Source organism: Trichoplusia ni, chromosome 26 (genome assembly GCF_003590095.1).
Source record: "Trichoplusia ni isolate ovarian cell line Hi5 chromosome 26, tn1, whole genome shotgun sequence".
Lineage (NCBI taxonomy): Eukaryota > Metazoa > Arthropoda > Insecta > Lepidoptera > Noctuidae > Trichoplusia > Trichoplusia ni.
In genome coordinates this window covers 3,875,212-3,901,164 of record NC_039503.1, presented here as the reverse complement: position 1 = coordinate 3,901,164, position 25,953 = coordinate 3,875,212, and the positions used below count along the sequence as shown (strand labels likewise).

At 33.3% G+C, this 25,953-nt stretch overlaps 3 protein-coding genes across 3 annotated transcripts; 1 reads left to right on the top strand and 2 right to left on the bottom strand.

The window, feature by feature from the left end:
- Positions 1–509: 509 nt before the first annotated feature.
- LOC113505695 lies at positions 510–3,160 on the bottom strand. Its single transcript, XM_026888500.1, has 3 exons — positions 2,904–3,160; positions 1,334–1,517; positions 510–1,087 (listed from the first exon to the last, which is right to left on the bottom strand). Exons 1-3 carry the CDS (start codon positions 2,974–2,976, stop codon positions 838–840), a joined length of 507 nt encoding a protein of 168 aa, XP_026744301.1. The 5' UTR covers positions 2,977–3,160; the 3' UTR covers positions 510–837.
- A 74-nt stretch (positions 3,161–3,234) lies between these two features.
- On the bottom strand, positions 3,235–17,614 carry LOC113505694 (ferritin subunit). Its single transcript, XM_026888499.1, has 5 exons — positions 17,296–17,614; positions 7,682–7,824; positions 6,272–6,406; positions 4,751–4,885; positions 3,235–3,948 (listed from the first exon to the last, which is right to left on the bottom strand). The coding sequence occupies exons 1-5, from the start codon at positions 17,360–17,362 to the stop codon at positions 3,793–3,795; spliced, it is 636 nt and encodes a 211-aa protein (XP_026744300.1). The 5' UTR covers positions 17,363–17,614; the 3' UTR covers positions 3,235–3,792.
- A 607-nt stretch (positions 17,615–18,221) lies between these two features.
- LOC113505693 (ferritin, lower subunit) lies at positions 18,222–24,368 on the top strand. The gene is made up of 5 exons (XM_026888498.1): positions 18,222–18,417; positions 20,046–20,164; positions 21,990–22,223; positions 22,862–23,043; positions 23,772–24,368. The coding sequence occupies exons 2-5, from the start codon at positions 20,050–20,052 to the stop codon at positions 23,934–23,936; spliced, it is 696 nt and encodes a 231-aa protein (XP_026744299.1). The 5' UTR covers positions 18,222–18,417; positions 20,046–20,049; the 3' UTR covers positions 23,937–24,368.
- The last annotated feature ends 1,585 nt before the right edge of the window (positions 24,369–25,953 follow it).

The window sequence follows — 25,953 nt, the reverse complement described above, 5'->3', positions numbered from 1 at the left end:
AACAAACTGACATAGGTGATAAGGATTTTAGCAATTCAAATTAAGTTTTTTGTCTAACATCGTATTTTAATCACACGTTCGTCACATGTTGGTCCCACGGCGGGCGCCATTACCGAAGCCTTATAAAAACACCAGCCTTATGTCCCACTGCAAGCCTCCCAGTTAAATAAATGATTGACTTTTGTCATAATAATTCGAAAAGGGAATTGGAATTCAAATAGAAATCCATATTCCATAAGAAATTTTACGTTTCGCACCATTAAATTATAAATACTAGCAAAAATACGTTTGCTATATTATGACATTAGAAAACCGACACTCGTATTTTTTATGACGATTGATCGATTAAAAATATTGTATGATTTTGCTATTCGACACTAGAGCGCGCTGGTGTAGTGACTTTACTGAACAACAGATGGCGCTATTAGGCTATTTCGTTAAATAAAACATTTCAATAATGTTCACAATTTAACATTTATTTGTAAAGCTACATAAAACCAATTATCAATAACATTATAATTAACAAAAACTTAAGTACACAATCCAAACTTAGCAATAAAATCGACTTAAAAAGTATGAAAACATATTTTAGTACAAATGCTGATAAATAATAGTATTTTTAACGATGACATATCCAGAAAATTTCTCTCTGGTTTAATGAAAAATATTATGAAAATCAAGTTTTTAAATATTTTAATTTAGTTTTTAGGAAATAAATAATAAATAATTAATAAGACTTTTACTTGATACCTACCTGCTAACCTGTCAATATATTTTTTAATTACTTCACTTTGGCAATTGTCACTAGTATTCAGCCAAGAACGTCAAAATATTTAATTATTTTTTTACAACGCCTTTTTGCAACGATCGTTTGTCAGTCTCCGGCATAGTTTCTTCTTGGGAGATTTTTCTTCCTCTATATTTCGGTTTCTGAGTACCACGTTTCATTAACAACTCATGTGGTATTGGCATTTGGCCACAGAAATCGACTCCCGGTCCTGGCTTAAGCTTATAACGAAACTCCGTTTTAGTATGCATGCTCTCCTTAGGTATAAGCCGAGTCACACAATTGTAGAAATGGAAATCTCTGAAATAAATTGTTATTATTTACATTTATGAGAAGTTTATATAGATATGATATTTACACTCCATGTAATTAATTACTCCACTCAATTAAATGCATGTAAATTGTGATTTGATGATAAACTTCTACATTATGTATCAATAGATAAATTAAAATTTTAGAAAATCTTTTTCACCGCGACAATCGAAACTCGCGCCAGATATGCTTTTAGCACCAAAAAATTCGTAAAAACTATTTAGATTTCCTTACCTGATGTTAACAAATTGGAATGGTGCGATTTCGCGTTCCGCAAAACTGTCCATATAAGACTTCCAACGGCACTTTAGAAAGTCGTTAGTGCGTAGAGAATAATATTTAATATAGTTGTAGTCAAAAAGTGTTTTCTCGAATAGAGGCAGAGCGCGGTACTCATTGGCTATGGTCTTGTTAAGGTCTGGAAGCAAGGAGGTTGAAGACAAAGTAGCTTTTATTCTGTTTATTGAGTAGTTTACAGGAGTTAAATAATAATGATACAGTGCTACAATCAGCCCAACATTAAATCCGCATAAGTTCAAAGTGTTTCGTCGGAATTTATATAAAAACGGTCATGTGCGACAGTGCAAGTGGGCTTGCCAAAAAGCAAATTGGTTAGGGTATCCGTTGTTTGTCACCCAACAATGTTATGAGCTTAACAACCATTGCTGAACTTGCATATTCTTATTTAGTAGCAAATTACAGCTGTCTAGTTATCACGGATCGTGAGATACAACCCGGTGAGTGACAGACGCGCTGACGGTAAGAGAGCGGGGTTCCTCAGTAAAAGGGTTCTGAAAATCAGAACCCTAACTAATTGAGGTACTACCCGTACTACCCTTTGGGTTCGAAACAATCTATCAGTTAATTTGGACAGCATTAAATAGACTAATAAAATAACTTCATTATTAATATTGAACCCGCCCAGCGAAAGTAACACTACATAGTATAAAACAAAGTCGCTTTTTCTGTCATCATGTTGTATGTCCCTATGAACGCTTAAATCTTTAAAACTACGCAACGGATTTTGATGCGGTTTTCAACAATAGATAGAGCAATTCTTGAGGAAGGTTTTAGTGTATAATAAGTTTAGGTTTTGTGTAAACTGACAATATTACAACGATATTAGTTAAACATGTCGGAAAAAATTAAGCCATTCGAGAGCTTTCCTCGAGAACGCTGCCAAAACCTTTTGAGTTACAACAAAACTATGTATGGCGGGTTTGTACCTCTTTAATAAATCTACAAAAAAGTCCGCGGTGGTATATGTCTATCTTCCAAGGATAACCCACAATAACCATTTTTATGTGTTTTCTTAATACAGTAAAATTATGGGTTATTTACGAACCTATTTTTAACAATACAGTATTAATCCTTATCCAAAAAAATAAGTTAGATATATTATACATGTAATATAGAACAAAATTGCCTTTTACACTACACCAAAAAAGTGAATAGGTAATGAGTTATCGTAATATTAAAATCTCCGCGCGAGAAATTAAAAATCGATGAAACGTAGCGAAGATATCGTTGGCATCTATATACTAATATACTTATACTAATATATAAAGCTGGAGAGTTTGTTTGTTTGTTTGTTTGTTTGAACGCGCTAATCTCAGGAACTACTGGTTGAAAATTGAAAAAATATTTTTGTGTTGAATAGACCATTCATCGAGAGAGGTTTTAGGCTATATATCATCACGCTGCGACCAATAGGAGCGAAGAAAAAGTCATAACTTATATCTTCTAACCACGCAGACGAAGTCGCGGGCAACAGCTAGTTTACAATAATAAAGAAATATATTACCATCATTTATAGTTAAGACATGAGGTGGGCGCTTAATATGACCACATTTCGCATTGTAACTTGGTTTTGTCATTTTTTGAATTGTTATTACGAAAAATTACTGATTTTCGTCTTTGTCAAGTCAGTTAGACATTTAAAGAATATTAGATTCAAAACGTCAGAGCATTAATTGTTTTCTGTGGTTTGTAAACACTGCAAAGAGTATTTATTTAGTAAATAATACTTATTCATGGATATTAGTGTCTTTTTCAATCGAACGTCGCGTCGATGAGGTTTAATTTTTCTGCTGCAGAAAGTGGGGTGAGACATTACAGGAAATAAAACTAAAATATAATGTATGAATCAACTTTATTTTACGAAATAATTAAACAAAATAATAAACAGCCATGTTTTTGTAAAGTGCACTCTTTGTTGCCAAAAAGTTGCGGAATCAACTACTAAAATAAAACGCGCCATTTTAGTGCAGGAGTGCCACACGTAAGAAAATAATGTCGCGTTCATAATTGACTGAATATAATCTACAGTGGAGTATATGATTTTAACATAGAATATTTCTTAAGATTAATATTTTTGTACAATACCTAGCGTATAGCAGCTAAAATGAATTTTGTGAACTTTACAGATTACCTGAATACTATAGCGATGGTCATGTGCTATATCTCTATGTTTAATAGGTAAATTGTTTACGTAAGAAAATCAATTAAAAAGATACGTTCTAAAGGTATTCGCCGAATTACAAATTAACTTTACAAGAATATCAACTGACATTCTAAGATGTTTCAAATGTCAGAGCTGTCAAAGTGACAGGCTTCAAATCACGCGGTAACATAGGAATTCTGGATATTTTTTAAAGTTTATTTTTTAATGTTACATAATTATGGCGATGGTTTTAGACATCGATGCCAAGGAGTTTCTTGTCGAAGATGAATTCTCCGAGGGCCTCATGGCGGTCCATGAGTTTCTTGAGGGTGGAGGCCTTGCCGGCGAGGTCGCGTTGTCCCTTGTATTGCTCTTCCAAGAAATCGCCGGTAAGGTAGTCGACAAGCTGTGAAAAAAAAAAGGTTTTTGTAATACATGTTTTTAATTGTTTGTGGAACAACGGAAGACGAAAACGCTTGGCGTAGACAGGGATCGTACCCGCGACACGCCCAGAGGTTTTGACGTGGTGTGCTTAGCCACTCAGCTATCTAGTGTTAATGCCACTAGCATTAGTTCTTGCGAATATTCAGCTTTTGTTTAAATTTGGCGCCGAACGAAGTGCGAGTTAAATTAATAAATTATACCAAATGATAAAGACAGGTCAGGACAAGACAATAATGATTAATATGGTAAATTACTTTTTTTTATAAAAAAAAAAAAACATAAAATATAATTTTCGTTTTAAAACCAATTATTATATTTTTTTATACACTCGCAATAACTACGCAAATTCAATAAATATCCGTTACATATCTAGACTACATGTTTTGACATCTGACATGACAATATTTTGTCCCTCAGTCTTCTTTTTATAAGCTATTTTTTCCTTATTTCAATCTGCTGATAATTTCAACATTTTTTGCCATCGTGTTTAAGTTTGTTTTTTTTTCTGATAGTCTCTGCACTCATTGTACCTAATTATAAACTTAGTTATTAAATAATATTTGTACGCCTTCACGGCAAGACATAGCGCTCAAATAATACCTCCTAACACCTGTATGTAAATATCCTATGTTTTACAAATAAAATTATTCTGATGACCTCACATGGGCACAATTTACAATGTAGATATTGTACTGGCTTGTTAAAAATATCGATAAAATTCCACAGAAAAACTAAACAAAATTTCATATGAGAATAATTCTTACATGGTAGTCATTGAATTCGCTGTCATCCTCGCAAGCCTTGATGACGTTCCTGATGCTCTTGGTGACGTCACTCTCCATGCTCAGCGCGTGTTCCAGGGCCTCTACACCACCCTTCCAGGAAGAACGAGTTGGGGGCTGGAATATAAACATTTTAAATTAAAATCCATACTTAAATTATAAATGAGAAATTATCTCTTTCTGTTTCACGTTAACGCCAAAACTAATGAATTGATTGTAATTAAATTTGGTTTAAAGATAGTCTAGAGCCTGAGAAAGGGCATAGGTTATTTTAACACTGGAAAAAAGTTTTAAATAAGTGTTTAAAATAATTGTATTAAATTATCGGGGTGACCTTAAATAAATTATGATTCCCCCCTCCCTAAATAAATTAAGATTAAAAAATATACATCCTACAACTTTTACACAACGCCATCTAGTGCCAAACAAGGCGAAGCTCGTGCAATGTAAAAATACTAGTCAACTGATAAACATTCTTATTTTGAATACGAATAAAACAATTTTAAAAACAAATGATAACATATCCTGTATTTTAAGATCGTAATTAAATTTATTTCAATAAGTTGCTTTATCTGTGGTACCTACTTATTGTAACTAATATAATGCTAGGTCTTATCTAAATGCACCAATCAGGTCAAATTAATTAAGGTCATTTGGGTTCTGTTATTTACAATATAAGAATTATATGCAGAACTAGCTGACCCGTGCCAACATAGTTGGGCATTATTTTCGAGCTTTTGTAAGCTAGATGCACTAAGGAATTTAATCCCTATGTCAAGGGGGCTTCACAAACATTCAAGTCACATGCACAAAGCATCCAGACTCAGGACAAGCATTCGTGGATCACCCAAACGCTGTCCTACGCGATAATGAAAACACATTAATCTCCTCAATTTTGTAAGTCGTTTAAAATATAGTTTATATTATTTATAGTTTATAAGAAGATACCTAATGGATATTCTTATGAAATTGTCGATATTTCCCACGCGAACATTCACAAAGGAAAACTAGAATTACGGGAAGGAAGTATTAAAGACAATATAAACTCTTTCGTCCGGGTATAGTTTTAAACATCCTTATAACTTTCATAAGCAGAAAATGCGAATGCAATTATAAACAAATACAAAAAAAAAAAACTACGAAAATGTTTTATTTTTAACCTCAGATTGCACTAAAATCTGAGCTTTATAAAGCTACAGTAGAGGACAGGAAACTATGGGAAAATTAATGTCTTGGTTGGTCATAGACCTCTTTAGCCCAGTTGGTGAAGCGAATAGTGTGTTGTGCTAGGAGTCGTAGGTTAATTTCCCATCACAAACAAATGTTTGGATGAGCACGATAATTTATTCCGTGTGATGTAATTTATCTATACTATGTACGTATTCAGAAATATATAATTATGTTTTTCAGTTGTCTAATACTCATAATACAAGCTTCGCTTAGTTTGACACTAGATGGCGTTGTTTAAAAGTTGTGGAGTGTGTATCACAATTTTCGACTTACCCTGACTTGAAGCAGTGAGCTGACATCGTTGGTGAGTTCTCCTCTCATGAGGAGGTATTCAATAAGCTTCATCGCGTGTTCACGTTCCTCCGAAGCGGCGTCGAAGAACAGCTGAGCGAAGCCAGGTCGGTTTACCTAGAAAGGAGAATGTGTTAAGTATTTTTCTTAAAAAAAAAACTGTTTGTTATTGAAAGACGGGTGTTGTGCATGAAGTTTTCTATGCCATCGTCTTTTAAAACATCAGGGATTCTTCCAGCGTTTCCATAAAAATACATGTAATGGTGATGATATATCTTATTACCGGTATAAATAATTAAAATTAAAATAAACAAAATATGTTTCTAGTTTGGAAGCCATACACATTTTTAAAGGAATTTTCACAATGGTTCGCGGGAATATAATAGTATCTTAGTAATGAAAATAATAGCATTCTCCCGCGACTGCCAAAACTCTACCCCTCTAACCGCAGTCACATAAAACGTATTTGTTCAACCTGAGTTTTAGCTATCACAACCCCAAATTTTACCAAATTTAGTCTTGCCATTTTAGGGGCCAACCTGTACCTAACATACACACTCAGAATCTTCCCAATATTCAACATTATTGTGATATCAAATCATGAGTAATTAAACCGATGCTGTTTAAAAACGGTTTCGCTATCGGCAATGGCATTCGTTTCAAATTACTGGGCGGCCATGAGTCGTTAGTCGTGACCTGTATGCGTCGTCTATTCGAGAAGAAAGATCTATTATTAGTAGTTATTTTTAACTTTGCAATGTTTTTTTTTAACGTTTATTACAGGTACATTTGGCCAGTCATAGGTAATCTACATGTACCAAAAAACTGCATGAGAAATATTTTGTTAGAAGAACTAGGGTAAATTGAAATTATTATCTATATATCAGAGTGTTTTTTTCTGCAAAACTGTTTTTTATTGAAGTATTTTTTGACGTGAAACTTGTTTAGGCGCGAGATAACTGGTTAAAAATGCAACAATACGTAACAAAATATTTTTTTAGGTTTTTAAATATTTTTGATTTTGGCTTGCTGCAAAGAATTTATAGTTTTAAAACAAATAATCTTTTTTTTTCGTTTTACACCAATAGCCTGTGACGGTTACAACCTCTCTTTTTACCCACGTTTTTATAAACTCTCTTTGTGTTTGTTTTTTTGCCGTTCAGATTATATTATTGCAACTCAATTTTGAACCACTTCCCGATAAGCTAGAAGGCTGAAATTTCCAGGGTAGTTTCAAACTCGATGACGATGCAATTTTGAACTATAAAAACTGTCAAAATTTGATAAAAATTGACTTTTAAAAAAGTGGGTATTTAGAACTTTTTAATTTATTATTTTTTGTGACAGGTGATTTACTTTGATCTCATGTTTTTAGCTTTCCATCCAACTTACCACATCTTTAGAGAAGTGAGCGCCCATGGCCAGGTACTGCAGCGAGGCGCCGACCTCCATCTGTATCTGCTGACGCATCGAGTTGCGGCAGGAGCGGTGCATCGTGATCCAGTCCTTGGGAATCTGGACCGGGTTGACATTGCCTAGAAAGAAAAGAAAAACCAATAAAAAATGGACAACGTAGAAATTTACAGTATTATATCCTAATTATTGACATTGCCTTAAAAAGAAAAAAAATAAAAAATAAAAAATGGCCTATGTAGAATCCACATAGGATCTTACAGTGAAATAGGTAGGCTAATTATTGACCTATAAAATTCTAGAATGGTGAAATGGGCAGATTTTTTTATTTTAAAAATTTCTGCTTCTCAAGCGCTAAATTTAGAGCTGTAAAATTAAATTTTATGCTCAAATAGATAGCTGAGTCAAAAATTATAAAAAGACTAGCTACTAAGCTAGTACAGCCAATCCCAAAAGTCATAGTATTAAGCGGAATTATGTGTTAGCAAAATGAAAACCTAAAAGCCAAAACATTATGTGAAAGAATCACGAAGAAATTATTGTTTCAGTCATAGAATGTGAAATCGGTAAATAGGAAACACTAGCTGTTGCCCGCGACTTCGTCCCCGTGGGTAGAAGATATAAGTTATGATTTATACCTGCCCTGTTTTTTCACATTTTTCTTTGTATCTTCGCTCCTATTAGTCGCAGCGTGATGGTTTATAGCCTAAAGCCTTCCTCGAGGAATGGTCTATTCAACACAAAAAGAATTTTTCAATTTGGACCTGTAGTTCCTGAGATTAGCGCGTTCAAACAAACAAACAAACTCTTCAGCTTTATATATTAGTATAGAAGAATAGATTAAAAAGATTTTGTATTATATTTTTCTTGTTCGCGGATGTCTATTGCTACTCATAGTCTATAAGCAAAGTTTAAATAGTTGATTCCTTAGTCCATGACGCAACAGAGTAACAAGGAAGTTTATCAATACTTTTTGTACTTGACTTAGGCATAACAATGTGTTTCCTTTGTCAATTTAAATGTACAGAGGTCAATAACTCAGTAGAACAAAATGGCGGAAGGTCTTTCATTTATTGACTGACGTTCTTTGTTATAGTTTTACGAATTAAATGCTGTTTTTGTTATTTTCTAGCAAAAAATACTTGCTATAAGAGTTTTAAAGGAGAATGCTAGAATTTTTTAGCGTATTTGGCAAGAATAAAGTACTCAGACTTTTCTTCTTCAAAAAATATTATAGCTCTGTGAATATCTTGTGGTATTCATGACTATAAAACTATGTTTAATTATAAATAAAGGAGTTCTATACTAATATCTCCTTAGCGTGTGGTTAATATACAATCTGCTATTTAAATTGAATATTTTTAGCCTAATTCAGTCATTTGCATGACCCTATTTAAACTTTTGTCTCTATATTTGTATATTCCATTGTTCTATTTTTGTTTTAACACGATTGCCAAGAAACTTGTCGAAATTAATAATAACGCGTTTAGAGTTTGACGACTCTTTACTACTGTTTAGACATTCATCATCATTCTAGACTTTCCCCAACTATGTTGAGGCCGGTTTCCAGTCTAACCGGATTCAGCTAAGTACCAGTGTTTTAAAGGAGCGATTGCCTATCTGACCTCCTCAACCCAGTTACCTGGACAACACGATAGATGGTCACCTATCCACAGATCGACCGTGTCAAGAGTAGCTTAACCTGTGTTCGACCATTTTTCACCGTGATAGCTAAGCTACGAGCTCTCCAAACAATCAAACAGTTCAGATTACTTTAAATAAAATTCTGGATCTAAGTAGGTAATTAGAATACGTCAATGGTTTGAAGTTTGAGTCAAACTAATTTGTCAAACGGTTTGATCCTCTCATAACTTGTACGTCAGTCAATATCCAAAGGAACCAGCATTGTATATCAAACCAATGAATAAATAACGGCATTGTTATTCAATAAGGTTAAAAATAGGTGCAATTTTGTGAAAGTCATTCGAGTTTGAAATGTTGCCAGATGTATGTATAAAACGTAGTTTCTACATGTACTACATGATTGGTTAAATTAATACGAATCTGGATATAGCCATGAAATATTGTCCATAGATAAACGAAAGTATTTTCGGAGTAAAACAGTAATTGTTGGAACTCATTAATAGAATACTAGATGGCGCTAAGGTAGCTATGTTGTGAGATTAAAAAATATATCTATACTTACTAATATATAAAGCTGAAGAGTTTGTTTTGTTTGTTTGTTTGAATGCGCTAATCTAAGGAACTACTGGTTCAAATTGAAAAAATATTTTTGTGTTGAATAGACCATTAATCAAGGAAGGATTTAGGCTATAAACCATCACGTTGCGACTAATAGAAGCAAAGATACAATGAAAAATGTGGAAAAAACAGGGCAGGTGTAAATCATAACTTATATCTTCTAAGCACGCCGACTAAGTCGCGGGCAACAGCTAGTAAGTATATATTTTTTAATGAAAATGGTCCTGTTGCTTCGGCTATCTCCTAGACTGAGTATACAAAGTTTCATGATGATCGGTAAAGGAGTTTAGATTGAAAGTGTAACAAACTTACATTCACATATACAAATATGATGAATAAGGATGTGTATTTATTTTATTACTTATATAAATATCAAAGATACCATGCCCTTGTGAATTTAATACCACCTACTTGAAGATAAACAGTCTAGAAGTTTCTATTAGAGTTATAGACGTTTAAATTCTCAAAACTAGGTACTTAACTCTTTATCAAGATTATTTAATACTTGAAACTAAAGATATTCGGAAAAAATTCCTTACAGATACGCAATATTGCGAATTTTCACGTCATTCTTGGATTCGTGCAATTTAAAGATTTTTTTTTTCGTATGGTTTGCATTGTTATATAGAAATAAATTCAAAAAGTATAATGCAGACCGGGTTTCAAACCTACAACCTTTAACATGGCAGTCCAACATCGGTTGAGGAGATCAGATAGACTATCACTGCCTCTGACATAACAGACTTGAAATGAAAACTTTATGGGACCAAATGACAGCTTCATTCAATGAAAAAAGAATTAAGAAAATCGGTTCATCCAGTCCGAAGTTAACAAATAAAAAAAGACGAATCAGACCTCCTTTTTGAAGTAGATTTAAATGATCTACGTTTGCAATAATTCGATATCACTATCACTTTACAAACATAATTATAATTATGTTATCTCGTTTCTAAATGTGGTTAGTGGACTATTGTTCTATGACACATCAATTACGTTTTGTGTTCCAAGTTCCCATGTTTACTAATAAACTAATTGACAAGTTATTGTTTATTTTCCTCATGATTAATAGACAAAGTAGAATGGTACATAGGTTTAAGAGACAAGTATTCTGTATTTATGTCATTCATGTTTTGTTGTGTTAGGTAATCTTGGGGTAGGTATATTTAATCGATTAAGGGAAGGGTTAATCGATTAATATTACCGTTTCCTATGTTCTCAAGTTGTGCAAGATAAACGTTGCAATAAAGTACGTAGCACGTTCGCAACAAAGTATTCAAAGTCTGGGTGTCTTTGTGCATGTGACTTGAATGATTGTGAAACCCCCGGCAAACAAGGATTAAGTTCCATAATGGGGAGTCTTTAAAAAAAACATTCCTTAGAAAGCTTTCTTCGCTCGATGTTATATCCTCGCAACATTGTCCAAATTTTCAAAAAATCCCCGCGAGATTGATATTAGGTAATAGGTGATAGTAGTGTGTGTTTAATAAAATTAACAGATTTAGTTTTGAAAGAGAAACTAATAGTTTCTTTCCCGTTCTTCTCCATAATTAAAATTTCATTTCGGAACCGTGTTCCTCAAGTCATTACTGTTGTAAAAGTGCCTGGAAAACGTGCAGCGAAGGTATTTACTTATTCATCCATACAATTACTTTCATTAAACCTTTATAAATAGGTAAGAAGCAAAGAGGTTTTATATCAAAGTAATACTCATACTCCCATGACTTTGTTGCTATCTAATCAAGTTTAGATAAGTCTATGTGTCTGTAGACACGTCCGTTTTATCTGATACATGCCAATTGACATTTGTAAGATGAAGGCAGATAAAGATGATCCCTAAAGGTGAAACTTGTTAGACAAAAAAAATTTCTTGAAGATTAAATGAAGACTACTATTAGAAAAAAGGTTGTGAGTATTTGTCGTTGTAGGTAATAGCTGGATTTTCTGAACCAATTATGGAAATTCTTTTACTAAAAGACAGCCACGCTATTTGTCGGTGTCGTGGTTGCCATCTTTAAAATTTGGCGATAGGACAAAAACTGGCATGGCAACAGTTTTTTTTAACATTTGATTTGGTTCGTCGTTTGAGCATGTGTAATCCCCCAGATGCTTTATAACCAATGATATACTATTTAAATTTTAATCTTCCATTCTACGTATGCCACAAAAAAGACAATACAAAAAAAAGATACAAAAGACAATTGTCTTTTCAATGCAATCATAAATTAAAAAATCAAAATGTCACTAGATACTGATTGTCGATTTTACGCGTGTAACACATTTAATTGGTTTACGTAAATGTGACATTTTTATCATCCAATCACTTTTGTAATTGTATGGAATCTGTGACAAAGGTTTGACGGCATAGTTTCAATAATTTCGCTGACAAACGGTATAACAATTAATATGAAATAAGTACAATGGCGGTTAAACGTCAAACATCAAACTATTTTTTTTCAACATTTTTGACATTAAGTCTTTGTTTATGATTCATGCTTGATTCTTGAGCAACAATGTACCATTGTTTGTACAAAATATTCTACCATTGAATGATGAAATACCATTTAAGATTGACATTATCAGATAAATTTAAAAATATCATACACTACAACTGAGTATCTATGGAAACTCTAAGACGTTTCATCATTATTCGAGATAATAATAATATGTGGAAACTTCAGCAGAGATGACTTTTCTTTGTTGTAAATGTTTTCAGGGCATTGACAACCTTTAGTTAAGCAAAATGAAACTAGATGGCGACACTGGCTGTCGTGTAGCAGTGACATTATTGTTACACAAAGAGTTGATCGATTAAACATGATTATAACAAACTATAAGACAATTGTTTTCTGGAACCATTTTAAGGTTTAGAAATCTGAGTAATCCAGAGCAAAGTCAGCTCTTTAGCAAAAAACCATCAATTTGAAGGTTATTTAACGAGCTTGTCTGGTCTTAAGGGAGGCAATGACCATTGAGGTTTTATTGGCGCTTCTCAGGGTAGTTAGTTAGGAAATGATAGCTCTAGATAAGCTTTAAAATTAAATTGACATGTAAAAGTGATATGATATCCTTTTATCACAGTTATTTTATCTTTATGCTTTTTGCAGAATAAACTATTTCACTTCGTTACTTTAATAACGAAAATATTAAGTAATGCGATTTAAATATTACTTCAACCTAGATAGACCTTTCCAATAAACTGCTCATAAAATGTTATTTTATAACCTAACTATCAATAATTGCCTATAGATAATCTATAGTTATGGTAACATAAAAAAAACATAACATATTCAAATTAAAACCGTCCTTACTTGTCATTGCCAGTAAAGTTTTTGATAGCTCAAGTTCAAATTACCTTGACCCGAGAGATCAAAATTAAAATAAAACATATCATAATTAACTGCAGAACTGTTGTTTTATATTATTATGTATTCACTGATATCCCAGAAGCGATAACGACGAATAAACGGTACTCATCTTTTTAGGTTAAGTATGGCGGTTCTGAGAGATGGCATTCGTTCTTTTGTTATGTTATGTCAAAGAAATACGAGTGAATAAAATAATATTTCATTGCATCGGATAAGATTTGGACTGGAATGGAATCTTTAGGTTGTTGAAAGTTTGGTGGGTGGGCGCTAATTGCGCTATTTACAATGGGCGATGAATGAATGGAAATTGAAATAAAAATGCTTAGGAGAATTCCAAAGCATTTTGCCAACAGAATCATTAGAATTTATTGATAATGAGTGTTCCGCCCCGTAATTGGGGCCCGGGTATAAGAGTTTTAAACCGCCCCTTGGTTTATTTATTTTATGGTTTAGTTACGTAATATTATTTTGAGATTTAAAAAGGGAATGCCCAGCAGTGGCTAATTCAAGGCTCAGAATAATAACATCGCATTAAAGGAATGATAAACTTTAAATGTATGTGAATGACATTCCTCTTCGACAAGTGACGTGACTTTAACTTGTCAGTTCAATACATTTGAGTGATTCGTCAGCGTTCACTATTGATCCTTTTTAAACCGTCACAGACATTATTTCGCATTTGCCTTTATTATTACTTACTACACAATTGTCCAAAGATCGAGAAAATAACTCTTTGTTATTACAACAAATAAGTGAAAAAGGTAATTTGAATTATTCATTGTTAAACAAAGAAAAATAATGACTCGCACATTTACATGTTCTGGTTGGGTCTGACCATACACAATTGATATAAATAAGTTTCTTTCATTTCGTCATATGTGTTAAACATTACAGTATTGGACAGAAAATTACAAAATAATATATATTATTAGGTCAATAAACAAAAGAATGATATGACTGAGTGATTCATTGAAGTTTGTAAGTACCTTGTACCTATAAAACATGTTTTAGCAAAGCTAAAATTTTTAAACTACCCCTGCACAAATGTTGCTCTTTCAGAATCTAGTCCATCCAAAGGTTCAATTTCAATCAATGAAATACAGGCTATTGCTTTCTATTACGATTTAAATTCAAAGAATAACAACAAACGTGCTATCTCACATCATCGATCAATTTTGCAAAATGGCGCGTATGCAACGACCAATTAAATAGGAGGGACGCGTTTGGCGCCATTTAAAAGTAAGACTTCTGCGGGCGTAACGTGTAAATTAATGTAGATACTTATAATCTATTGACATCCTTTTCTCACACACCGTTTATTTGTACTCGCTTCTCACTCACTCTGACTAACTTCAAGTTATACAGTCTTTGTCAGTTTGACCTGTGATCTTGATGCATTCTGTAATTGATTTATTCTGATATCAACAGCATTTAGCCCATTATTACTTGACCTGTGTGATATAATATAAACGCAAATATTTACGAATCCTATCTCTAGTGTGTCTATGGAATGGGCGGAATGGAACTCCTCCGCCATTGGAGTTAAAATTAAGTATAAAACTTTAAAATTCAATTTACACCAATATATTCAATATAGGTATGTTACTCAATAATTATCATACATTATAAATGCTTAATTCTTATTTATTTTGTTCCTACAGGCATTTTGCAAGTGGGACATTTCAGATTGGTTTTATGATCAATACCTAACGCATCAGTCGCGCCACCTGGCGAACGCCACGATAGCTTTATTTGTCAGACGATAATCTTAATTGAATAAAAAGGTAACAATGTAGGTAGAAAAGTTGAGTTAAATTTGCTCTAACATAGCCTAGCTTCTAAAGGTTGGTAGCATGGCCACTTTGTATGGCAATGCTAATTATAAAAAAAAAAAACAAATCATAACCACTGATTATCAAGTATTTGTCATGGTATGATAATAAATATTATTGCAATGGGAAGTTCCACATTATGTTGTAAATAATTAAATTACTATAATTTGGCATGAAATTATCACACTATCTAGCTAAAATATTTTATAACATCTTTTGACTTCCATTTTACTACATGAATTTTAAGTACAAACAATCTATATTTTATTCTTTGTTAGACACAATCAAATCCCAAACAGCCATAGGCACAACAGGTGAATGGACAAAAAAGTGTCTGTCTGCCATGCAAAGGGGTAGTATTGGCTCTTAATATTTTTATTTGTATTGGCACACTTGACAGCCAACGTCATAGGGCCTTATGGATAATACTGCACTGAATAATATTATTTATTTTTATGATGACAGCTCAAGAACATTTTCTTACAATATTAAGTAATATTTCATCATTCTTTTGTTTGACAATGTTCTTTAAATATAAACAAAGAAAGTAATTTTAGTAACACAGTCATAACATTATTTATAGTAACGCAATACAGTATTAATTTTAAATTAATTGACCAATTCCCACTTGTTTGAGTTGTATTTTTCAGGTATTATTTATCAGAAAAGCTATTACAGTTAAAAACTGTCTAAAACATATTATTGCTTTAGAAGATTGTTAGATTACCTACTACAACCTTTCATTCATCAGAAAGATCAATAATAACATTTATAAGGGATCCAACGGATAAACTTTTTGAAAATAGTTTTGTTGGATATTCTGCTAAATCAAAAATTGTACTTTTCATCCAATCCAAAATGGACAAATTAAAAAAATACAATAAAATAATGAAAAGCAAGAGACAAAGGACAATGGCATAGACAAAGGTAGGTTTAAGCCCAGCTGTGTGTTCTTCAACGCATAAATAAAAATAAAAAATTGTATGGGTGCAATATGTCAAAAATGTCAAATTTATATAGGTATATTATTTATAAATATAAGTATGCTTATCAGTTGTCTACTCTACATTTTTGAACCACAACCTCAGGGATATGGGTAAAAGTCTTTTTATACGGCCCGGTGACTTAATTTTTTTTACAAATAAATTTCCTTGTTATAAATCTAACCGGAATTGGTGGAAAAATCAAATTGAGGCCCTTTTTCGGCAGTTAAGGGTAAGTAGGCTAATCAAAAAAAGTTAACTTGACAGTTTTTTCTTGTTTATACCAACTTGTAACTATGTCCCATAATAATTTTATTAGTCTAACACTCTAATTGTATGTCTTTCATCCAAGTGGGTAGTTATATAAAACTCCGGAAAATTATGTAAATAGTGTTCCTATAAGCTTAAAGCCGCAAGCAAAGCCGAGTCTATATGAACTTTCATTCTAAAAAAATATATATAAGTTATCAACTAATAGACTATGAACAAATACAATTATAAAAGGTTTGTAGGTGGATATAAGTAGACTGAAAGAAAACAACGAAGGCATTTGTTTAATTACGTAAGATATAATAACAAAATACCTACCAATCTTAATAATTAGCGTAATGTTAAATATTTTAAAATCTCAAGCTTAAAAATGGCTACTGTATATTTGCTACACGATTGCCGTTTTATTGTCCCTAATCGTTTACGACCATGACTTGATAAATGTAATGTTTTTAAAATAATCTAAGTTAAATAATGAGGAGAGTTGAGGTTAATTTTGTTTATCTTAGTGATTACAAATAATAAAATTAACTTTTTGACCTTTAGACTGTATTGTTAGGCTTGCGAAACACTAGATGGCGTTGTCGTGAAAACATATGATATATTTGCTTCATTATTTATTGTTGTTGAAATGATGGTAAGACAACTCTTTACAACCATAATAAAAGAACTTTCGAATTCAATAATCCCTAATAACGGAAAACGATCCTTACACACAATAGAAAATATCAAAACAAAATAAAAATATATTACTATGTACCGTCTTATTTTTAAAACGAAACAAAGGAATCTTATTCTTTATTCAGGTTAACCGCTATTAAGAAAAAAAAGTTCCAAATATAACCTGCCTTTTTATGGAATTAAGAAAAAAAACAACTTACATTGTGTAGCAGAAGCAGGTAGGCATACAGCCAGGATTCCGGCGAAAACAAGGAGAATCGAATTCATTTTATTATTTTTCTTTACAATTAAAATCACAGATACTTTGACAAATTATGTTATGACAAACAGTTCCGTAACGTACGACTACTCGCGAAAGTCTAGCCTTTACACACACTGGCGCAGAAGGCGACTTATCAAAACGCAACAAAATTGGAAAACAAGAACTATTCACGTTGATGCCTCTGATTTTATGAAAAATAATGAACTACGCAGCGATAACAGTACCATCTCGTGTTGACAAGTACTCGGGGAATGACATGATAAAGCGAGATGCAAGATACCTCCGGCCATTGCACAACAAAAAATCCTTGTCGAGGTTTCGTGTTCCAAGACTGCTAATGGAATATTTGCCGACCTATATGAGATTTTTAGCTTTAAAGTCTTTCTTATTTCAATACCAATATCTGTTATATAGTAATCTGACTTGCATCAAATCATTATAATGGCATCGAAACATTAAAAAAGTTGTTTAATTAGAAAAGGAAAGAATTCTCTTGAAACTCAAAACCTCAACTTTCTCAGTATGACAGGGCTGATACGTCATTCAAGGGTTTAGGTTGCGGGGAGATGCGCCGGGAGGGGTGAGGCACGGTTAATACCAACATCTAGAATTTACTAGAATTCGTGGAGAATTTAATTAGAAAAAAAGGTAATTTATACGCGTTTCGGGCATAAAATTACATTGATAACTAAAGCTTTAGCTGTTGCTAGTGATTTCACACAGAAAGTGCATTATTTAAACCAGAAATAACAGCAAAAATTGATTTTCAAGGTAATTTAAATTTTCCGTCTAGCCACCCATTCTTTGTGTGCTGCTAACTTCACGTGACAGTTCTGATTTTTTCTGTTATTATCATTTGTCGTTTGGTACCACCAATAGTATTGCGTTGAAAATATATTTAATTGCGTGTTCCGCGGACTTTGTCGAACGGAGTTTTATCACTTTAATAGTCATTGTTGAGAGTCGCCTTCTGCGCCAGTGTGTGTAAAGGCTGCACTTTCGACGGAACTGAAATCAGTTGCTACATAAATATTCTATCGAATCTTCTCACAATATTTTGGTGAGTGTCTTACGTCGTATAATAGTTTCCGTTTATACTGTTGTTTTTCTTTGTTCGATTTTTACTTAGTTTAGTGTAATTGTGTTCGCAAACCACCTTTTTAATTCGTTATTTTATCTTAACTTTAATAGAGGGTCACCGTCATCATTATTAAAAAAAAAGTTTTTATGTCAAAGTCTATCACTCGTACTACCTACAAAAAAAAGTGTTCTTTTTCGACTTTCTTTTGTTTTCACGCGTGTTTCATAATGTTAAATAAATTTTATTGTTATTTTATTGGACGGTAAATACAATGACATGTAGCTTTCTGTAATTTAAATATGTTTATAATTTATTACAATGTATATCTCGAGAATTTTTGATTGGCTCTATCAATACTTATAAATTATTTTTATCGTTTTAATCCTACCATCGCTTGTCAATAATGTCAATATTGATGATTATACATTGTATAGATGTTTATCACGTATTTATCGGGCTTTGATTTATTAGTATAACCAATTATTGTTATCTTTTGAGTCTGCCTTAGTAAATACACGAATACAGATAACCTACGTATTGACAACTGTTTCACATCCTCTTTTCAAACAACATTCTAATTTCATATTTTAAATTCATTTATGGTTATCAGGTATTGTAAAAATATAAAAAAAAAACTCTTTGAACTAAAATTATGATTGCCACTTATCTAACATTCTCTGCTTCATAAGTGCTTTAGTGTTTTAGTAAAACAAACAATAAAAAAACGAAGTTTTTCATTAAATCAAGTGGTGAATTTCGTTTAGGTTTTTTAAAACATTTTTAATTACGAAAAAAGAAATTGTTTCTGTATGTTGGTAAACATTTTACAAAGTCACTGTTATTTAGCCATGTTTCTTTAAAAATGAGAATCTATACATAAATAAGGAGTTTAATAATCTAGAACAAAGAATTATCTTTGAATATCCAGATGAAATAGGTACAGATAATATAATCTTGATAAAAAATAAACCGCTTAGTTGTTAAACCTAAATATTCCAGTTTAAAATATTGAACTAGTGAATAAAACCCATTAACAGTTTATATTTTTTTATATGATCAGTATTGTCATAATAAACACAACGGTCAAGCAATGGAAATTTTCTTGATGAGATAACCCATGGGATACTGAAATGGTTTAATATTCTTCTAGGCCATGAATAAAGCAATTTCTTTTAATGGATGTTATGATAGTTCACAAAAATCTTATCAGCTGTTTTAAATATGGCGGATGAAAAATTACAATATGACCTAGCTTTGTTTGATGTTTATATTAATATTAGCTGATGCAGCAAACATTGTTTTGTCATGTCAATTATTTAAGAAAAAAGTATTGTATGGAATAAACACAAAATATTAATAATAAATTAAAAGGAAATTGGAGTGGACAACCCTTATCACTTAGGGGTATGAAAAATATATAGTTGCCAATTCTTGAGACTTAAAATTTCACAATAATCAGACCAATTCGGAGGAGTATGGTAACTTACATTGTGACATGTGAACTTAATACTATAATCCATACTTTATCAATAAAATAACAACTAAGTACCATGTTAATAAACTGCAGAATAGAAAATGTTTAATAAGTATTGTTTAAATCTTCACAGCAACATGAAGATGCTCATCTTAGCTGTCTCATGCCTTCTGGCTATCACAGGGAGTCTTGCCGCAGACACCTGTTACAACGATGTGGCTCTCGACTGCGGAATAACTTCTAATAGCCTTGGTAAGTTTATACAATCAAAAATATACTTTTTTATGGCTTTGGTAACAACAGATTCGAGTTTAAAGATAAGTTAAAAAGTTCCCAAAACGTTTTTAACCTCCGTCGTAAATGACGGCGTATTATTAGTTTGATGGCTTCCTCTGTGGCATTGTAGCTCTTAAAGAGTTAAATTGAGTTAACTTTTTCTTTGATAATCGAACTTAATAGTTTTTCACGGCGGTCGCGAGTCGAACTGGCGTGTTTTGTTTTCACTCGCTTTCCCGCCGCGTCAGCTTAGATTAGAAATGAATTAGTCCGGCAATCTAGATAAATACGCTTGAAAAAACTGTTGTAAAAAAACTTGAATTCTATCGCAATTGTGTGAAGGATGTCTTATATTTTTTAAAGCCCCTTGTTTTTGTTATAGGTCAAAAAATAATTGACAATATCTTTTGACAGTAGGTTAAAAGTTAAAATATTAAGTACATTAAGTTATAATATAAATATCTTGATTCATATTAGTACTTATTAATAAATATCGTTATTATCTTCGGCTTTCACAGAGGCGAGTAAGTACAAACATTTTATATAATTAAAACTATTTTAGCTGCTTTTGTTTTGGAACATTCGAGAAATATCGATCTTTTTTTCTATAATTTTATCTTAGATATTTTGATCGCTTATCTTCTATTATACATGACAAAGCAAAAATGTCTTGACCTGTAGAGTTAATACCGAAGGAATTAGTAGTTTTTTCATTGTTTTTTTTTTAATTGGAAATCCGGAACTCGACGCTAGCGCCAATTCGTGCAGTGGCAGGATTTGGAACTACACTTGGTAGCTGATAACACTGTCTTGCTACGCGATCTGTCTGCAGAACGAAGCTAGTTTCGAAATGGAAATAAATCTTTTAATATTATATGACTGGGTTAAGTCGAGTCATGCATAGATTTATCTCTTGCTTATCATACTCAGCGCACTATTATTTATCCAAAGTCACCTATATGTGTATAAATGTAGGAATCTTTTTTTCATATTAGTTATTTTATGTTTGCCATAGACAATTTTTATCCTTGCTTACACCGTATGTTGCTTTTGTTACTGAGCGCGACGTGTCGCGGGTTCAATCCCCGCGTAGGAAAAGTATTTGTGTGATATATGAATGCTTAGAAAAAAAGAAAATACTTATTTTTTGACGTGACAACGTCTTAAATTAGGTTGCGGCTGGGAGTCACTTATGAAAAAGTGTATCGCCCGGTAACGTTACGATGAGTCACCGAACGAGAGAGAGGCCCGCCGAATGCCTTGCGTCTCTCTCCCACTCAACTATGATCGGTCTGCCGCGCGCGCAGCGCTAGAGAATTAGGCGCATTGAATCGGCGCTTACATGTACAATGTTTTAGTAAACAAAATATATTTCTATAGTTAAAATTTGTGCAATTCTTATTTTCATTAAATTCCTTGTTCCTATTGTGCAATTTAATTATATTCATATCAATAAATATTCTACCGAGAAAAAGACGCTGTCACGTAAAATCTTCGCCCGTAAAACCGACTTTACAGGCAACCATTTTTTTTGAAATGAATTAGTAGCAGTAGATAATAGCTGGTTAGAAAGTGTTTCTAGTTATTTCGTACTGCTTTTTGTAGACTTTGTTGAGGGTAGTCAGAAGCCAGAAAGTGTGTCATAAAGTGGACTTCCCCTAGGCATTATCTAATATTTACATTTTTAAAACTACAAAGTAAACATTATACATAATTAACAGAACCTCAAAACCTTCAAAAGTCAAAAAATAAAGAATCAAAAATAATTAACACATATCTTACTCTTTTTACCCAACAACAGCTCTTCCCCGGTGTAACGCGGTATACGGCGAGTACGGTAGCCATGGTAACGTGGCAACTGAGCTCCAAGCATACGCCAAGCTCCACCTAGAGAGGTCTTACGACTACCTCCTCTCGGCTGCATACTTCAACAACTACCAGACAAACAGGGCCGGATTCAGCAAACTGTTCAAGAAGTTATCCGATGAAGCCTGGAGCAAGACCATTGATATTATCAAGCATGTTACTAAGAGAGGTGAGTTTAAATAATATTTGAGAAAAATATATAATAAGTAAGGTAATATAAAATGGATCAATGCTCTCTACCCTTTCCTATACGGGAAGAGGTCTGTACCCAATAGTGGGATGTGAATAGGCTGACATATTTGTAATACATTAATTAAAAAAGAAAATAAAATTTATCAAAGATTGTGAAATGTATGGAAGTGGGGCTAATGACGTCACTTGTCGGTAAAAAGCGCACGGATAAGTGTCGTCGATAATCAGTTAGTTTCTTGACTTTTTTTTGAGTACCTAAACAAATTGATTTTGACTTCACGAGTGGTTAAAAACACCACTCCAAACCCACCGAACGCGACATACGTGTCGCGTGTTCGATCTCCACATGGGCCAAGTATTTTTGTGATCCCCGAAAGCTTGTCCTGAGTGAAGATGACTATTTGTTGGTTATATGACTTGATTGCTTGTAAAAAACAAGGATTAATTTCCTTAATACGTGAGTAGTTTCAATACAAAAGAGTATTGAAAACGTGTGTTTCCATCTATCGAAAAGAGTGAAACAATATTCTGCAACCCCTATTTTCTTGATGAGGGATAACAGACTTCATCATCATCATAGAAAATCCATCACCTATATATCTTCCTTAACACCAGGTGACAAAATGAACTTCGACCAGCACAGCACGATGAAGACTGAACGCAAGAACTACACCGCTGAGAACCACGAGCTGGAGGCTCTCGCCAAGGCTCTGGACACACAGAAGGAGCTCGCTGAACGCGCCTTTTACATCCACAGGGAGGCCACCAGGAACAGCCAGCATTTACATGACCCTGAGGTTAGTTATCAACCAAAAAATGTCGGCAAAATTTCAACTAAATTTTTCCTACACTTTCGCCAATGTGAATGTCGGCTATAGCTGCAAAAATGGGAATTGTGCATGTGAATTGTACGTTTGTAAAACACCCCGCGACACAAGGATTAAATAATTAAATTAAATTCCTTAGTGCGGGAGTCGTATTTAAAAAGAAACAAAAAGCAAAAAACAGCCAGAAAATTCTAGAATAATTTCAGCTAGATTTTTCCTCCGCCTTCGTCTTGTTATATCTTTAAAAATATTTTTAGATGCAGTCGAAAATTCTGCCCGTGTTTCAATCTAGTGTTATTTAACTCAATACTAAATATTGTCAAAATTGGTCTAGTTAATTGATCTCGAAAAGGCTTACACACATACAAACTTACGCCTTTATAATGTTGGTTTTAGATCAATATTCTATCTTATCATAAGTGATGATAGTACATCAACCATATTATGATAAGCTAGAAAAGTCAGAGTTTTGAAGTATTTAAATCTGTGACGGGTTCAGAATTCTCTTGAATGCCGTTTTCCTCGTGATGTTTATAAACAATATTGTATATATTAGTTTCAAGTGTATGATACTCATAATATCAGACCAGCCCCACGGCTGGGGACACGTCTCTCATATAGGTCCTAACACTCGTCTCTCTTTTAGGCAAAAAGCCTAAATAATTACAATTGATGGTTAATCCTCTCCCTCATTACAGATCGCTCAATACCTCGAAGAAGAGTTCATTGAAGACCACGCTGAGAAGATCAGGACCCTCGCTGGTCACACCTCTGACCTCAAGAAGTTCATCACGGCCAACAACGGACACGACTTGTCTCTGGCCTTGTACGTCTTCGACGAATACCTCCAGAAGACCGTTTAAATATAATATTAAATATAAATTTCACTCTCAATAATACATTGTGTAGATTTACCAGGCAAACATTGAAAACAACGCCATCTAGTGTCGAGTAGACAAACTACTTTGACTTTAATCACGCCATCTATGTCACGCTTTTGGTACTAGTTGCATGTCACCGCCATCTAGCGTTGCTTTTCGGTACTCAATGTTAAATTCAAACACGCCATCTCTTGATGGTTTTTGTAAACTTTCTGAGTGAAATGTTTTAGTAATTTAATCTCCACTATTTTTTTTACTGTCATATGTAACCTGTACAAAATTAGGCTGTTGCTATTGTGATTATATTTCAAATTAAGTTAAACCCATTTTTTATATTGTAAGCGATATAAAATAACATAAGTTTATAACAACTATGTAGTAATTATTCAGTTATATTCAAATAAACGTTTTGATTTAAAGTTAATCATTTGTTTTTTTTACCCATGTGGAAGGTATAAAATCAATAAAAAGGTATGAAGCTCTAAATATCTAAAACATTCGGTTTTAGATATTATATTATGTAGGTATACACTTAGTTTAAGGAACCAAAATACTGCATCCATAACAGCTTTTCTTCGCTCCTATTAGTCGCAGCGTGATGGTATATAGCCTTAAACCTTCCTCGATGAATGGTCTATTCAACACAAATATCACGGTTGGCGGCATAGTCACGTTGAATGGCAATGCTAATTCTCTTTGCTAAGTAAAACCCACCTTGGTTCATGAGAAGTTTTAACAAAAGACACGTTAGAAATTTTTGAACGGAAGCCCTCGAAGATGAATAGTTTTTCCCGTATTTGCCACATTTTCCATTGTATCTTCGCTTCTATTAGTCGCAGCGTGATGTTATATAGCCTAAAACTAAATTGAACACGAAAAGAATTTTTCAAATTTAACCAGTAGTTTCGGAGATTAGCGCGTTCAAACAAACCAACAAACAAACTCTTCAACTTTATGTATTAGTATAGAGTATAGATATGGATAAATATGTATAAGTGGATATTCGTCTAAAAATCGGAAATGATACAACGGGAGCAAAAATCGGGAAAAAATCTATCCATTAAATGGTATCCATTTCAGTACGGGGTGGAAGACTCACGATCAATAGAATGAATTTCCAAATATTGTTTTGGCTAAATTCTTAGGAGAATTTAATGTCCAATTTATTTTAATTTTCATTCATTCATCGGCCATTGTAAATAGCAGAATTAGGGCCTAGTTCAACCATTGGTCATCTACCTCTTTTTTATTTCAATATTTTAATGTTTCGAAATCATTGTATGAAAGCTAGTAAGCATTGAATACTAGTCACAGCTAACTTTGCATCAGCCGGCGACCGATCGATGGTGACCGGAGCGCTGCATACAGAATGTTATAGACTATACTTGACTACCACCCTCGCCCTCATCTCTCCCCCTGGCCCCCTATCCCCAACATTCCCCTCTCCCCCAAGCTCCTCACCTCGTTCCAACCTCGCCCGTTATCTCATCCGCTGTTTGTCAGGGGTTGAGAGATCGGTGTTTGTGTTTTGCGCGCCCTTCCCTCCCTCACCCCACAACCCACAACCCACCGACTCATTGAGAGTGGGGATGAGGGATGAGAGACCAAGATGCATGGTAGTGTGTGAAGCCAAGTTTGAATATGATGTAATGAGCGGTCAAGTGCGAATCGAGCTCCTGCGAATAGTTAATTGAGGGAAAACTGTTGGATGACAAATAAACTCAATTTTATGATTAGGAAATCTGTTGTTATTGATTATAATCTGGTCTTTTTTGTATTTGCTGTTATTACGGTAACAGAAACCCATGATAAAATAATTGAAAACGCTTAATCCTTTCGGGAGCTATGATGAGTTCACAGATAGATATAATATAAACGTACAGATAGACAGATAGATACATAGACGGATAGACAGACGGACAGAGGGTAGTACAATAACGATCCTCTTTTTGCGTCGGGGTTTAAAAATAAAATGTTTGTCGAACTTGGCTACATTTTC